The sequence below is a fragment of the Belonocnema kinseyi genome, chromosome 10, assembly GCF_010883055.1.
Source record: "Belonocnema kinseyi isolate 2016_QV_RU_SX_M_011 chromosome 10, B_treatae_v1, whole genome shotgun sequence".
In the NCBI taxonomy this organism is placed as follows: domain Eukaryota; kingdom Metazoa; phylum Arthropoda; class Insecta; order Hymenoptera; family Cynipidae; genus Belonocnema; species Belonocnema kinseyi.
Genome location: NC_046666.1, coordinates 2,422,588 through 2,440,154, shown reverse-complemented (window position 1 = coordinate 2,440,154; position 17,567 = coordinate 2,422,588). Strand labels below are relative to the sequence as shown.

Here is a 17,567-nt window from a genome sequence, read left to right as displayed (position 1 = left end):
AGGGGATTTTGAATTGTGAGAGTAGTGTAAGGGAGTGGGAGGGAATTTTATATTTTAAAAGGAATTTGAGAAGATGGAAAACGGGATTGCGAATTATAAAATTAATTTTACAAAGTGCAAAAGAAGAATTGTGATTTTAAAAAAGTCTAGGGGATATGTGATTCTGAAAGAAATTAGAGCAGATGGAAAAAGGAACTTTTTATTTTTAAAGTACTCTTAGGATATGTGAAAGGGGATTTTGGATTGTAAAAGTAGTGTAAGGGAGTGGGAAAAGGAATTTTGGATTGCAAAAGGAATTTGAGAAGATGGAAAACGGGATTGTGAATTATAAAATCAATTTTACAAAGTGGAAACGAAGAATTTTTATTGAAAAAAAGTCTAGGGGATTAGAAAAGGGGATATTTGATTCTGAAAGAAATTAGAGGAGATGGAAAAAGGGACTTATTATTTTAAAAGTACTCTTAGGAAATGTGAAAGGGGATTGTGAATTGTGAGAGTAGTGTAAGGGACTGGGAGGGAATTTTGTATTTTAAAAGGAATTTGACAAGATGGAAAACGGGATTGTGAATTATAAAATCAATTTTACAAAGTGGAAAAGAAGAATTTTGATTGAAAAAAAGTCTAGGGGATTAGGAAAGGGGATATTTGATAGTGAAAGAAATTAGAAGAGATGGAAAAAGATACTTTTTATTTTAAAAGTATTCGTAGGAGATGTTAAGGAGGATTTTGGATTATAAAAAGAGTCTGAGGGGATAGAAAAGGGGATCTTGGATTGTAAAAAGAGTCTGAGAGGATAAAAAAGGGACTCATCATTCAAAAAAGAGTCTGTCGGGGTAGAAAAGGGAATCGTGAATTGTGGAGGATTCAGTCGGGTGAAAAAAGGGGAATTTTGAATAAGAAAAGAGTTTGTGGGAATAAAAAATGAGATTTTTTTATTAAAAAAGGAGTCGCAGGGGATGAAAAATGGAATAAAAATGGAAAGGGATGAAAAAGGGGATATTTATTCTGCAAATAGTCTGAGAGGATGGAAAATGGGATTTTTTATTTAAAAAATTAGTCTGTGGTGGTGGAAAAAGGAATTGTGAGTTGTAGAGGATTCAGAAGGGTGGACAAAGGAAAAGGGGATTTTGGATTGTGAAAGTAGTGTAAGGGAGTGAGAAAAGAAATTTTGGATTGTAAAAGGAATTTGAGAAGATGAAAAACGGGATTGTGAATTATCGAATCAATTTAAAAGAGTGGAAAAGAAGAATTTTTATTGTAAAAAATTCTTGATTGTGAAAGAACAGTCTGAGAGGATAAAAAAAGGGATTTCTCATAAAAAAAAGGAGTCTGTGGGGGTGGAAAAGGGAATTGTCAATTGTAGAGGATTCAAAGGGGTGGAACAAAAGAAAATGGGATTTTTAATGGGAAGGGAATTTGTGGAGATAAAAAATTTTTTTATTAAAAAGGAGTCTCAGGGGGTGGAAAATGGAATGGAAATGGAAAGGGGGATATTTATTCTGAAATTAGTCTGAGTGGGTAAGGAAGGGGATTTTTTATTGTGAAAGTCGTCTAAGAGGGTAAAATAGAAATTTTTTATGGAGTGTGAGTGAGGAGTGTGAGGGGATGAAAAATTTGGATTTAAAGAAAAAATAGAATTCTGAGGGGGTAGAAAATCTAATGAAAATTAGAAGTGGACGGAAAAGGATGGTAATAAGCGGAATTTTGGATTGTGAACGGAGTTTGAGTGGATGAAAAAGGGGATTTTTTACTTTAAAACCAGGGGAATTATGGTTGTAAAAGTAGTCGGTAATGGCGAAAAGGGGAATTTTTTATTGTAAAAGGGTCTGAGGGGATTGAGAGCGGGATTTTTCATTATAAATTAGACTGAGGTGATGAAAAATGGGATTTTTAATTGAAAAAGGGGTCTGAGAGGGTGGAAAAGGGAATTGTCAATTGCGAAAGGACTCTAACGGTCGAACAAGGAGAAAGAGGATTTATAATTGTAAAAGGAGCCTGAAGAAGTCGAAAATGGGATATTTGATTGTGAAAGAAGTTTTAAAGGATGGAAACGGGAAATTTTTAGTATAAAAGTATTTTGAGGGGGTAAAAAAGAGGATTTAAAGGAAATAGGGAAAGGATGGAAAAGGATAGAAAAGGATGGAAAAGGAGATTTTTACTATAAAAGTAGCTAATGGAGACCGAAGGAGATATTGGATCGTAAAAGGAGTCTAATAGGGGTTTTTAATCTTGAAAGGATCCTGAATGGGTGCAAAAGGGGATTTTGGATTGTGAAAGAAGTTTAAGGGGATGGAAAAGGGGATTTTTTATTTTAAAAGAAGTCTGAGGGAATAAAAAGCCAAATTTTGATTTTATAAGGAGCCTGCGGATATGTAATGGGGGATTTTTTATTGTGAAAGTAGTCTAAGGAAATTAAAAAGGGGGGTTTATCTTATAAAAGGAGTGTGGGAGAATAAAAGCAGGGATTTTTGATTATGATAGTAGTATAAGGAAGTAAAAAGGGGATTTTTGGATTTTTAAAGAAGACGGACGGAATGTAAAATAATTTTTTTTAATTTTAAAACGAGACTGAAGAGGGGGGGGGGACTTGTAGATTGCAAAAGGAGTTTATGGGAGTGGAAAAAAGGATTTTAGATGGTAAAAGTCTTCTGAGGGGATAAAAAAGGATCTTTCACCCGCGCTTTGTTATTATTTTATTATTATATATTATCTATAATTATTCACTGTTTATTATTTATATGTCAAATAAAGTTCATATATTATTCAATAGATTAACTTTATGAAAAGGAATATATTTTATACTAAACTATAAGTAGACAGTAGATAAAAAAAAATTTTTTTTGATGATTTCAGGTCAGCCTTTCTATTTCGATTTTGCTGTCACTGACTGTGTTCTTCCTTTTGCTCGCCGAAATCATTCCACCTACTTCACTCGTAGTACCTCTCCTTGGGAAGTTTGTCCTCTTCACAATGATCCTTGACACATTCAGGTATTTCAAGATTCAATTAAATCATTTTTATTTAAAAAAATTAATCTGTATATAAAAAAAGAAATAATTAGAAAAAATAATATTGACTTAAGGTTATTTTTCAGCATATGTGTGACTGTGGTAGTCCTCAACGTACACTTCCGGTCACCACAAACACACGTGATGGCACCATGGGTCCGTCGCGTTTTTATTCATGTCCTACCCAAGTTACTTATAATGCGCAGGTAATAAAAACTGTCGTTTTAGCAGATTAATCAGTCAATATTTCTTACTTTAATCAGTTACTTGAAATTACTGATTATCAGTCAACAGAAATGGCTAATTTTCAGTCCATTGGATGAGTTTTTGTCAATAGACTTGCCTTATTTTCACTCAATAAAATAAAATAATTTTCAATCAATAGAAATAACTAATTTTCACTTCTTTTTTTAGTCAATAACATTGAATAATTTTCGGTCAATAGAATTAACTGATTAGCACTCTATATGAGTAACTAATTTTTATTCAATAGCATGGACTTTTTCAGTCAATAGAGTTGACTGATTTTCATTCAATAGAAGTGTCTGATTTTCAGTCAATAGAAGCGTCTGATTTTCAGTCAATAGAACTGTCTGGTTTTTAGTTAATAGAAGTAACCGAATGCCAATCCATAGAATTTACTAATATTGAGTGCGTGGAATTAACTGATTTTCTGTGAATGATTCTCGGTCAATAGGATTGATTGATTAACAGTCTGACAGAATTGACTGATTTTCATTTAATAGAAGTGCCTGATTTTCAGTCAATAGAACTCTCTAATTTTTAGTTAATATCAGTAACTGAATGCCAATCAATAGAATTAACTGATTTTTTGTGCAAAAATTAGTGATTTTACATCATTTTCATGATTTTCTGTCAATAGAATCGACTGATTCTTAGTAAATAGAAGTAACTCATTTTCATTAAATAGAATTGACTTATTTTTAGAGAATGAAATTGAATGATTCCCAGTCAATAGAATTGACTGATTAATAGTCTATAGAAGTAAATAATTTTCAGTCAATAGCATTGACTGATTTTCATTTAATAGAAGTGTCTGATTTTCAGTCAATAGAACTCTCTAATTTTTAGTTAATAGCAGTAACTGAATGCCAATCAATAGAATCAACTGATTTTTTGTGAACAAAATGAGTGATTTTTTATCATTTGCATGATTTTTTGTCAATAGAATCGATTGATTCTTAGTAAATAGAAGTAACTCATTTTCATTAAATAGAATTGACTGATTAATAGTCTATAGAAGTAAATAATTTTCAGTCAATAGAAATGACTGATTTTCATTTAATAGAAGTGCCTGATTTTCAGTCAATAGAACTCTCTAATTTTTAGTTAATAGCAGTAACTGAATGCCAATCAATAGAATCAACTGATTTTTTGTGAACAAAATGAGTGATTATTCATCATTTGCATGATTTTCTGTCAATAGAATCGATTGATTCTTGGTAAATAGAAGTAACTCATTTTCATTAAATAGAATTAACGGATTAATAGTCTATAGAAGTAAATACTTTTCAGTCAATAGCATTGACTGATTTTCATTTAATAGAAGTGTCTGATTTTCATTCAATAGAACTCTCTAATTTTTAGTTAATAGCAGTAACTGAATGCCAATCAATAGAATCAACTGATTTTTTGTGAACGAAATGAGCGATTTTTTATCATTTGCATGATTTTTTGTCAATAGAATCGATTGATTCTTAGTAAATAGAAGTAACTCATTTTCATTAAATAGTATTGACTTATTTTTAGTGAATGAAAATGAATGATTCTCGGTTAATACAATTGAATGATTAATAGTCTATAGAAGTAAATAATTTTCAGTCAATAGAATTGACTGATTTTAATTTAAAAGAAGTGTCTGATTTTCAGTCAATAGAATTCTCTTTTTTTTTAGTTAATAGCAGTAACTGAATGCCAATCAATGGAATTAATTGATTTTCTGTAAAAAAATTATTGATTTGTCATCATTTGCATGATTTTCTGGCAATAGAATCGACTGATTCTTAGTAAATAGAAGTAACTCATTTTCATTCAATAGAATTGACTGATTAATAGTCTATAGAAGTAAATAATTTTCAATCAATAGAATTGACTGATTTTCATTTAATAGAAGTGCCTGATTTTCAGTCAATAGAATTGACTTATTTTTAGTGAATGAAATTGAATGATTCCCGGTTAATAGAATTGGCTGATTAATAGTCTATAGAAGTAAATAATTTTCAGTCAAGAGAATTGACTGATTTTTATTTGATAGTAGTGTCTGATTTTCAGTCAATAGAAGTAACTGAATGACGATCAATGGAATTTGTTAATGTTCAGTGAATAGAAATTACTGATATTTAGTGCGTGGAATTGAACGTTTTTCTGGGAATAAAAATGACTAATTCTCCATCAATTTGATGATTTTCTGTCATTAGAATCGACTGATTTTTTGTCAAAAGAAGTAACTTATTTTTATTTAACAGAATTGACTCATTTTTTAGACAATAAAATTGAATAATTCTCAGTCAATAGAATTGACTTATTAGCAGTCTATAGAAGTAACTAATTTTTAGTCAATAGAACTGTCTAATTTTCAGTTAATAGAAGTAACTGAATTTTCGTCAATAGAATTTACTACTTTTTAGTAAATAGAATAGACTGATTAATAGTGCGTGGAATTCACTGATTTTCAGTGAATAAATATGAGTGATTTTCAGTCAATAGATTGATTTTGTGCCAATAGAGTTAACTGATTTTTAGTCAATAGAAGTAAATAATTTTCATTTAAATAAAATTAACTTAATTTTTAGTCAATTAAAGTGAATTATTTCCAGTCAACAAAATTGACTGATTAGCAGTCTATAGAAGTAACTAATTTTTAGGTAATAAAAGTGACTGGTTTTCAGTTAATAGAATTCACTGATTTTCAGTTAATATAAATTACTCATTTTCTTTCAATAGAAGTGCCTGATTTCAAGTAAATAGAAAAAGCTAATTTTCAGTTAAAACAAATTACTTAATTTCAATCAATTGAATTTACTAATTTTCAGCGAATAGAAATAATTGATGTCCAGTGCGTTGAATTAAGTGATTTTTAGTGCATACAAATTACTGATTTTCAGTCAGCTGAATGGTTTTCTGTCAATAGAATCGATTAATTCTTAGTCAATGCAAGTTAAATTTCATTAATTAGGATTGACTCTTTTTTTAATCAATGAGATTGAATTATTTCCAGGAAATAGAATAAAATTAGTAGCCGTCTATAGAAGAAGCTAATTTTTAGTCAATAGCATGGACTTTTTTCATTCATGGAAATTGAATTATTTTCCAGTCAATAGAATAAACTAATTTCCAGTCAGTAAAAGTGACTGGTTTGTAGACAGTAGAATTGACTGACTTTCAGTCAATAGAATTCATTTATTTTTATTTTAAAAAATTCAATTTTTTCAGTTAATAGTATTGACAAATTTTCAGTGAATAAAATTTACTTATTTTCAGTCTATAGAATGGACTATTTTTGAGTGAAAAATAAATGATTTTCAGTCAATAGAATTAACTGATAATCATTAAATAAAAGTAACTGATTTTCTATCAATAAAAGTGTATGACTTTCAGTCAATAGAAGTAGCTAATTTTCAGTCCATAAAATCGACTGATGTTCAGTCAATATATGTGGCTGATTTTCAGTCAATAGAAGTGTCTGATTACTATGTGAAATTAATAAAAATAGTTTCTTATTAAATTCTCACATTATAATTGATTAAAATTACCTTTAAATGACTGATACACTCAATAAAAGTAACAGATTCGATCAACCTAAATGACTGATGTAATTCCTCAAAGCTATTTATCAGACCATTCAAAATGAACTATTTAATCAGTAAAAGTTATATTTTAGATTATTACCAATTCAGTAAAGGTCAATAATTTTTTTATTTAAAATAACTGATTTAATAAATTGAAGCTACAGTGTATATGGTTTTAATTATTGATTCGTTCAGTGAAACTTACTGATTAGATCACTTAAAATGAAATTTATCATTTACTGACTTAAAAAGTAGTTTTGGACTAATTTACCAGTCGTCGAATCCGCATTATATAAATAATAAAAAATTGAATGCGAATCAGTCACTTTTGACTAATTCTACTTTTATAAAAATATTTTTCTTTTCTCAATTTCCTTCACTTTGGTGAAATTTACCATAAAAAATTTCAAAAGAAAGTAAACAGAGTAATTTAAAAAAGTTTGAATACAGAATTTTAAATATGAGAAATTGAAACTGTTTTCGATGTTGGAAAATATTTTTGTACAATTCTATATTTGAGCTTAACTTTCGTTTTGAATCATTTATGGTAATATTGAACTTTGAAAAAGGATACCTTTATTTTTGGTTGATATTTCAAGGAAGGAAAAATAAAATTTTTAACTTTTCAGGCCGCAGTACCAAGTAGAGAAAAAAAGTTTGACTGGCCATCAGAATCATAGACTGATGGTGAGGACATGCAATGGGCTGGAACTAAGAGATCCTGCAATTTTTGTGGATCCTTCGGCTTCTGAGTTTGCAGAGTCCTCAGTTCTCTTCCCAAGCATCGATTCTCGGGACGAACTGAATCCTAGGTTTCTAATATTTTAATTTTTTTAATTTAACTACAATACTTTTTTTATACTTTAATCTGTTCGTATTAATTTGGGACTTTCCCAACTGAAAAAAGCATAAAAAGACAGTAGTATAACCATAAATATAGCTATCACAAAGTAATGTATCATGATAAGTTACCGACAGTCGGTCATACCATCAGCCGAACATACAGATTCCTAACATGTATCATGCCACCGTCGATATATCAGTGATCTACCTTGCAGTTCCTCTTGTGTTCCCTCCTCATCTACCTTCTGATCCTCCTCCTTCTCTTCTTCTATCTTCTCATAACCAATCTCCTCATGATAAAATAAGAGACGGAGGAGGATCAGGAGGTAGACAGAAAGGATCGCTATGGTAAGTTTATCAATAGAGACTCGGACAATTACAGGAATCTGCATTACCGACTGACGGTAATACCAACTGTTGGTAACCTATGGAACAGAACCTTGCTCGATTGTTCAGTGTTTGCATACACTCATAGTTATACTACTAACTCTTATTTCTATTTTAGGGAGATGGAAGGAGTAAATATGGGAAGCTCGTGTCGCATTCACGGGACCCCAACAAATACTCCAGCTCCGACTCAGCAGCTGCCCACGGAGGAAAGCGTGGACGCTCTTTGTAAATCTCTACATCACTGGCATCACTGCCCGGAACTTTATAAGGCCATAGAAGGCATTCGCTTCATTGCCGATCACACAAAGAGAGAAGAAGAGTCCACCAGAGTATGTTTCAGACACTTGATTTTTTTTTAACTAATTTTTTTTAAGCTGAAATAAAAAAATAACGAGATTTTTTATCCACAGGTCAAAGAAGATTGGAAATATGTAGCGATGGTGCTAGACAGATTATTCTTGTGTATCTTCACTCTGGCCGTAGTCATTGGAACAGCAGGAATTATTCTACAGGCTCCTACGTTGTACGATGATCGAATTCCCATCGACGTTAAGCTTTCCGAAATAGCCTCTACCACTGCCAAACCACACATTGTTCCAACACTCTGAGAGGCACTCAGTGCTTTATAGTCTCCTCGAAAAACAGCATTATTATTATTATAATAATATTTTACTATTATTATAATATTACTCATCGCAAAACAATAGAACTGTCTGCCCAAGATTGGTTCTCCTGTTCAATGTTCATCCAACTCAGAAATTGACCGGGCTAAAAAAATTCACAGCTGGCCTAAGAATCTCCTTTCTGAAAAAACAGGATAAGCAATATTGTAATGCAAACTAAAGGAGAACTCTAGCTATAAGAAAGATTAGGATCTGTAGCAATCAAACATTTTTAACAGACTTCTTATATTTTCGGGTATGCTTTTAAAAAGGTCACTCATGACTTGATACTTGGCCAAGGGGTTCCTTTAGCATCGCAACTGAAAGTTCTAAAAGGATTTTTAGCACAGATTGATATAAATTTAGTTATAAACAATTTTTACTTTTTTTTTAAATTAGTTTTTTTGAAATATCTCGAAAAATATTGATCTGAGATAGAAATTTTCTGCAAACAAAATTGCAGAGCTCGTCGAAATACATTTGAAGAAAAATGGCACTAAACGCCTTATTCAGAGGACTACCAAAAAAAACTAAACGTCATAGTGTTAGACATTTTAGAGCAGGAACCTTAGGAGGAGGAGGAGGAGGAGGAGGAGGAGGAGGAGGAGGAGGAGGAGGAGGAGGAGTTGAAAGAGAAGGATGAGGAGGAGGTGAAAGAGAGGAAGGAGGAAGAGGAGGAACAATCCGATAATCAATCGATATAATTGACTCAATCTCGTTTTGTCATTACAATACTCTAATATCACCTCATCTTATTCGATCCCGATTTTTTTTAAAAGTTTCGATCGTGACGAGATTCTTGTTTTTTCACCTAATTTTTTTACAACGAAAATTTTATTACCAAATTGAACACTAAAAATTGAGTCTTAGCGTTTTTAATACACTTTAAATCAATATTTTTATTATTATAAGACTATTAAAAACACTTATGTCACTTACATTTTTTCTCCATAGAAAACTGTGTTTATAAATTTACATATTTATAATTGATATTTTTTAAATACAAACTAAAATATGATAACTATATTCTATGACATTTATCCTTACACAATTTCTCAATATAAAGAGAATGCTGAGGTTTATGAATATTAAAAAAAAAAGTTCTTTTGAACGAATTTTGAAAGGTTTCAAGAGCATGGAAAAATTTTATTAATATTCCTGGGAAAATTTGAAAAGATTTTACATTTCGAATAATTAATTTGAAGAGGAAATTAAGAAAGATTTCAGAACAATTCCAATGATTCCGTAAAATTTTAAAAGAAAATGTAGAAGGTTTTAGAGCAAAATTTTTTAACTTTGCAAGAATACCAAATTTTAGAATATATATTCCAATCAGTTTAAAAGGTATCAAAGTTTTAAATAGATTAAAAGAAATAGTTTAAAACCTAAAAGGATTTTATAAAATTCCAAAAAGTCAAAAGCGATTATTTTTATTTATGTTTTTATTCATTTTTTAAATAAATTTTAAAGAATACTTAATATTTTTGAAAATTTAGATTTTTGAAGAATTTATAAGTCTTTTTGAGCATTTCGAAATTTTTAAGGGAATAAACCAATTTTCTTCCGATTTTTAGGAAAAGTTATAATGTTTTTTTTATGAAAAATAAATTTAAAGTTTTTCCAATCATCTCAAATTATTTCATAAATTGGTGAAAAAGTATCTGGAAGACTGTAAGGCAAGTTTTTAATGATTTTTTCTAAATTTGCAAAGCAGAGACTACAATTTTTCTTAATTTTGTAAAATTAAATACATTGTATGCAAAATTCTAGTTAATAAAAAATTATTTAGAATTTTTTGAAGACTCAAAAATAATTTTAAACTTGGAGAGATTTAAAAAAAGTACAGGAAAATCTAGATTTTTAAGATTTCGAACTATCAAACAATTTTCACAAGTTTCGAGAGAATAAATCAATTCTGATTAAACTTACAATTATGTTTTATTCCTAAAAATCAATTTTAAACGACTGTTCAAAAGTTTTTTAACATTTCATAATATTTCCAAGATTGTGGACAAAAAATCTAAAAGATTTAAGTGCAATCTTCTAAATTTCGCAGGAATTTAAATAATTAAAAAAATTTTTGAATCAGTTAAGAAGATATTATTAGGAAAATTAGAAAAAATTTGAAACTTAATTTATAATTTGAAAAAAAAAATAAGATTTTGAAACAAAATATAGATTTTAGAGAGTTTTAAAATAAAATTTTGCAGCTTCTGAAGGATTTTAAAAGGTTTTAAGATATTAAAAAAAATTTTCTTAAGATTCCTGAAAAGATTTTGAAAGCTTGAAAAAATAATAAACATTTCTTAAGATTCTTTTGAAATTTTAAAGTATAATTTTTTGGTAAATTAATTTTTAAAGAGAATTTAGAAAAAAATTTTGAAATATTTGAAAAGTTACTTGAAATTGTCAAAAAAATCTGGAAGATTTTAAGGTAATTTTTTTATTTTTAATATTTTTCACAATTTTAGGAATAATTTAAGTCAGATTCAAAGATTTTTATGAATTTTAGAAGTTTTAAAGAAACAAAGAATATTTTTGAACTTCGAAAGATTTTCAAAAGTTTATAAAATATTTTTTTATTTTTTCCAAACTATTTTTTTAAAGTTTATGGTGAGTTGAAGATTTATGTATCTCAAGAGTATTAAAATAATATACAGGATTCCAATTATTTAGATTTTGGATTGATAAATTAAGAATAATCAATAATAATTACATTTTAATAATTAAGAGATATTAACACTTCAGGTAATTCAAAATAATTAAATTCGTGGACAAACCGTTTTTTTACTACTTGACGTAGTCAGAAATTGTTTAATTAATTCATTAATTAATTAATTAATTTTTGAAAGTAGACATAATTTTCTTCATAATTTTTTCTAAAAGTTACCTGATCGGAAGTTTTACATGAGACGATATGATTGGTAACAACTGAATGCAAGAGAATAGCAGGGGGAAGAGGCGGAGGAGGAGGAGGAGTAGGAGAAGGAGGCAATTTAATATAGTGTCTATGCGTGAGGGTGTCGGAGGAGCAGGAGTAGGAGGAGGTGGCGGAGGAGTAGGGGTATTAGGCATTATAAAATAGTGGCCATTAGAGCCGGAGGAGGAGCAATATGAGGAGGAGGCGACTGAGCAGAAGGCATTTTAAAACAGTAGTCATGGGAGGAGGAAGCGGAGGAGCAGGAGTATGATAAATAGGAGGAGGAGGCGGGAGAGTATGAGGAAAGTAGGAGAAGAAGGTGGGATTTTAAAATAGTGTCTATAAGAGAAGGAGGTGGAGGAGCAGGAGTAGGAGGAGGTGACGGTGGAGTGGGAGTATGAGGTATTTTAAAATAGTGGCCATAGAAGGAGGTGTAGGAGTATTAGTCATTTTAAAATAGTGGCTATGGGGGGAGGAGGAGCAGTATAAGGAGAAGGCTGAGCAGGAGGCATCTTAAAACAGTGGAAATGGGAGGAGGAAGCGGAGAAGCAGGAGTATGAGGAGGAGGAGGGGGGAGTGGAAGAGGAGGAGGAGAGTAGCAGGCGGAGGTCTAGTAGTAGAAGTAGGAAGTATTTTAAAATATTGGCCATGCGAGGAAGAGGAGTAGTAGGAGGCATTTGAGGATAGTTGCCATGGGATAATGAGGAGGAGGAGGCATTTTAAAATAGTATCCCTGAGAGAAGGAGCATGAGGCAGTAGAAGCGGAAGAGTAGGAGGCATTTTAAAATAGAGTCCACGAGAGGAAGAGGAGAAGGAGGAGGAGTTATTTGAACACAAAATTTTCTTGATTAAAAATGCTCAATAGTATACGCGTTTTGTTTTGCTACTGGAAACTGGATTCGGTGCGAGTGGGAGAGGTGTTGTAAATTATATTTCATCCAAATGTTTTTTGGACACTAGCATCGGTAGTTTTTAAATTTTTTGTAAGAAAAAATCTAAAAATGCATTTTTATCGTCTTTCTCGAAAAGTATTAATTTGATAAAAAAGTGAAAAATACAACAAATATTTTTTGGGGTAAGATATACAAATTTTCTGTTAATAACTTTATTTCTATTTATCTGCGCCAAAATTTCATTTAACACTTATAACGTGGATTCAAATGGAAACCTTAGGCTAAGTATCAAATCCTTTCGGGTGTTCTTTTCGGGACTATACCCACATTTTTTTCAATTGCTACAGACTTTCGTCCCAGTAACTAAGAAAAGTTTATGCTAACAAAGCTGTTACATACGATAATTTTATCCGGAGAGATTATTATTAGTTTTCAACTCTGCGTACCACATTTTTCAAGTTTTTAAATTATTTTTCTAAATTTTAATTTTAATTCCTAAATTAGAAAGATTTGTCACACAAGTTCTTGAACAAAATTAAGAGGATTTTCTTAACTATTTAAATACTTAATTTGCAAAATCTCTAATCTATTTTCTATTGTCTTCTTTCAGATAAAGATTAATTTTTGAGAAGAAGTTTGAAAATGAGGTATGCAGAGTTGGAAAGCATAGATGCCTGTTGCAGACTCAGGAAGAAATTGAATTTGTTTTCCAAAATCGAAGCAACATCGAGCCTGTAACAAAGGGGCCATATTTTCACTAAGAACAAAGTCTCTCATACACTGAAATTCTAAATATCTGCATCGACACGAAGCAGGCCGAGCCAAGCTGAAAGAAGCAGGCTCTACTTTTATTGCTCATATATGTTTGTATAAGACATTATTCATAAAAAAACATCTGTTCCATTACCACTGTGACTAACGTGGATATTTATTATAACTTTTAACGAGATGTGTGGAAGAAAGAAATTGTTATGGCGTATTGTATTCTAGTACTTTTCAGTCTTCCTCCTCCCTTATGTTCCAAAGAACCATTACCAGTGTTGCCATTTATTTATTGTGCCGAAAAATTACAGATATTTGAAATTGGCGCCAAAATATTTGAAATTGGCGCCAAACTGTTTGAAATTGGCGCCAAAACTTTGTTACGTAGCGGCAAGGTTTCAGCGCGCATTAGTGGGAAAGAAGCACTTTAATTGAATAAAAATCCCTCTACAGGTGAATTTTTAACAGATTTTTGTGTATTTTTTCCAAGAAATGGGCTTCAGTCTTTAACTTTGATTGAAAAAATGCACGGTTGGAACATTTTTTTATGAGTGGGTCTAATCTTTTTCTTGTGCAGCTTTTTTTATCAAAGAAATGCCCAAATTTAAATTTATTTATAAAAATTGTTTATATAATTAACAGTTTATAATACTATAAAAAAGATGATATCAAGGTATTTTGGTAAGAAATGTCTTGTTTTTTTTCCATACAAAATTTGACCTATTCGTCAAAAAATGATGAAAATATTAATTTGTTTATCAAAATTGTTTATATAGTTACCATTTTTTATAAATATGAGAAAATATGAAAGCAAGGAGTCTTTGTCAAAATATTTCTAATTTATTTCTTTTGAAAATTGAGTCTGTTTATAAAAAATTGTTCGAACAAATTGTTGTTTATTAAAATTGTTTATAAAAATTGCTTACATAATTGAAAATTGTTTCTCCTATTAAAAATTAAAAAACATGAAGTCCCTGGGATGCTTTTGCAAGACATTGTTAGATGAAGCTACACAAAAAATGTGACATGTGCATTTGTTTATAAAAATTGTTTATATTATTACCATTTTTTTCAATATGCAACATTTAACATAAAAAGTCTGAAAATACATTTCTAATTGATTAAGCAAAAAAATATTAGGCCTATTTGTGAAAAAATCGTTGAACTCTGCATTTATTTATCAAAATTATTTATATAATAACAATTTTTATCACTATGAAAAAATATGAGAGCAAAGAGTCCTTTAAAGATATTTTTTATTCAATCTGCAAAAGAAACTAGGCATGTTCATGAAAAATGATGTAAACATGCATTTGTTTATAAAAATTGTTTATATAATTTCTAAACAATTTTTTTATAAACAGATGAATAACTTTGCCTTTTTCTCACAAAAAAATATTTGCTTTGAGTCTTAATTTCTACGAGTTTTTATAAAAGTAATGATTTGCAACTGGAAATTACCACCAGTTAACATTTGCTATTGTTATAAACATTTTTATAAATAAATTCTCACTTTTCAGTTTTCCTTACAGCAAGATTCATTTTCCTGATCAAAACTGAATCATAATTCTCTTTAAAGAAATTTTAAAACTTTTAACTCTATAAATTATAAATAATATGTATTGTTATTAACAATGTATATAAACAAAATGTCCCAATCCATCCTTTTTCAATAATTTTTTTACTATTATTGTTAGATATACCTCATTACTATTAATTAAACAACAAGATTGATAAAAAAAATGTGATTCCTATGAACAATTTTATAAACAAAAAAATAAAATGTTTATTTCAACATAAAAATGTGTCACATGAACACTTTTTCAAGATTATGCAAAGTACAGGGATAATTCCGGATAAGAAGATTTAAAGAAATTTTACTTAATATATAGACACTGATATTAACGATTACTCAAGTTGTTACTCAATGTTTTTTTAATAAAAATGTTTTAGAAAATTATGTATACAAATGAATTTTTCAGTAACAAAAATTTTTAATTATTACAAACAAGTTAATTATTGCGATAATTGATCAAAAAATGTTTTTCTCACTGGAAAAAGGTTGAATGGAACATTTGTTTATAGAAATTGTTAATAACAAAACACATTATTTGGGTTTGATAAAGTTTGAAGTTGAAAAAAAGTCTTGTTGCGAATTATTTCTTGTCAGAAAAATTAATCTGGAAATGCGGAAAACTCCAAAACTGAGATTTGTTTATAAAAATATTTATAACAATAGAAAATTTTAATTAGTGTGAATTTCCCGTTAAAAATGATGACTCATGAAAATCTTGACGATCAGGGTCGAAACAAAAAAATTTCATGAGAAAAAGACTGAATTCATAATTTCTTTGTAAATATTGTTTACAATAAATAAGTTAAATACTAAAAGGATTATTTCTGTTTTGCATTCTTAAAACTTTAATGCTGAGCATTTCTAAGAAAAAAACATTAAGATCGGTTAAGAAATACAACCTGTCACCATTTGTTAATTTATTATGACTATTTTCATTATGGCGACGCTGATTAATAATTGTTCATTTTTTAAACATTCCTTTTGAAGAAGATTTTACGATTCTTCCATTTCTTAAATTTTGAGGCTTCCTAGTTTCCCATTTTGTAAATCAGAGTATTGAGAAACATTTATTGTAAATTTGACAAGCCTTGAAAATTACGACTGAATGATCAGTATTATATTTCCTTTAAGAATAATTTGAGCAAGTTTTTTTGGAAAACATTTTTGCAGGTCGACCTTTTTAGAAAGGGGTGGTCATTTGCGCGCCAACTATCTGTATTTAATTATATATTCAAGAAAAATTAAACCTATAAAGAATTTTTTTTTAAATTGTGTTCAACAGCACAACATTTCAGCAACATTGCAGCAATATTGTAAAGCAACATTGCAGCAATGCTATAAAGTAACATTGTAACAATATTCAAAAGCAACATTGTAGCAATATTAAAAATTAAAATTGCAGCAAATTTGCAAGTTAACGTTGCAGTAATATTGCATGATAACATCGTATCAATATTGCTGCAAAGTTGGAGCCATATTTCAAAGCAACATTGCAGGAAGATTATAGAAACATTTATACCATGTTGCGGAAAAATATTATAATATTGATGCGAAATTTTCACACAAAATTGTAGCAACATTGCATCCGTTAATTATAAAGCAACACTGCAGCAAATTGTAAAATAAAACTGTAACAATATTTCACAACAGCAACGTAGTAATATGGTAAAGTTTCATTATAGCAATGTTGCAGAGCAAAGTTTCAGCAACTTTTCAAATTAATGTTTCAGCAACATTGCACATCAACTTTGCAGCAAAATTGCAAATGAAAGTTTCAGTAATATGGAGAAGCAACCTTGTAGCAATATTAAAAAGCAACATTGCAATAATATTACAGAAAGAATTGTGTAAGTATTCTTTCATGTTTGGAGCAATATTACAGACCAGCGTTGTAGCAATGTTATAGAATAACATTGCAACTGCGATGTAGCAATATTGTAAAGTTTCATTATGGCAATGTTGCAGAGCAAAGTTGCAGCAACTTTTCAAATTAACGTTGCAGCAACATTGCACGTCAACTTTGCAGCAAAATTGCAAATGAAAGTTTCAGTAATATGGAGAAGCAACATTGTAGCAATATTACAAAGCAACATTGCAGCAATATTGCAGAAAGCATTGTATCACTATTCTTTTATGTTTGCAGCATTATCACAGAGCAGCGTTGCAGCAATGTTGCAAAATAACATTGTAACAATATTTCGCAGCAACCTTCTAGCAATATTCAAAGTAACTTAATAGCAATATTGGGAAGCAAAATTGCAGCAATGATGTAAAGTAGCATTGTAACCATATCTAAAAGCAACATTGTAGCAATATTAAAAATTAAAATTGCAGCAAACTTTGCAAATTAACTTTGCAATAATATTGCAAGATAACATAGTATCTATATTACTGCAATGTTGAAGCAATATTTTAAAGCAACATTGCGGGAAGATTGTAAAAACATTGATACCATGTTACGAAATAATATTCCAATATTGATGCGAAATTTTCGGCCAAAATTGTAGCAACGTTGCATCAATAAATCATAAAGCAACACCGCAGCAAATTGTAAAGCTGCAAATCAACGTTGCAGAAACATTGCAGGCAACTTTGCAGCAAAATTGCAAATTAAAGTTTTAGTTATATGGGGAAGCAACATTGCAGCACTATTACAGAAGAACATTGCAGTGATATTGCAGAAAAAACATTATTTCATTATTCT

The 17,567-nt window shown here is 29.7% G+C and overlaps 1 protein-coding gene across 1 annotated transcript in view; it reads left to right on the top strand.

Annotated features, from left to right (window-relative positions):
* Positions 1–13,157, top strand: part of LOC117181446 (acetylcholine receptor subunit alpha-like) — a 140,263-nt gene extending 127,106 nt beyond the window's left edge. The window contains exons 9-14 of the mRNA XM_033374103.1: positions 2,854–2,990; positions 3,095–3,214; positions 7,447–7,629; positions 8,166–8,379; positions 8,461–8,573; positions 13,136–13,157. Of these exons, the coding sequence (XP_033229994.1) occupies positions 2,854–2,990; positions 3,095–3,214; positions 7,447–7,629; positions 8,166–8,379; positions 8,461–8,573; positions 13,136–13,139 (771 nt within the window). The 3' untranslated portion in view covers positions 13,140–13,157. The remainder of the gene's footprint in view (positions 1–2,853; positions 2,991–3,094; positions 3,215–7,446; positions 7,630–8,165; positions 8,380–8,460; positions 8,574–13,135) is intronic.
* The last annotated feature ends 4,410 nt before the right edge of the window (positions 13,158–17,567 follow it).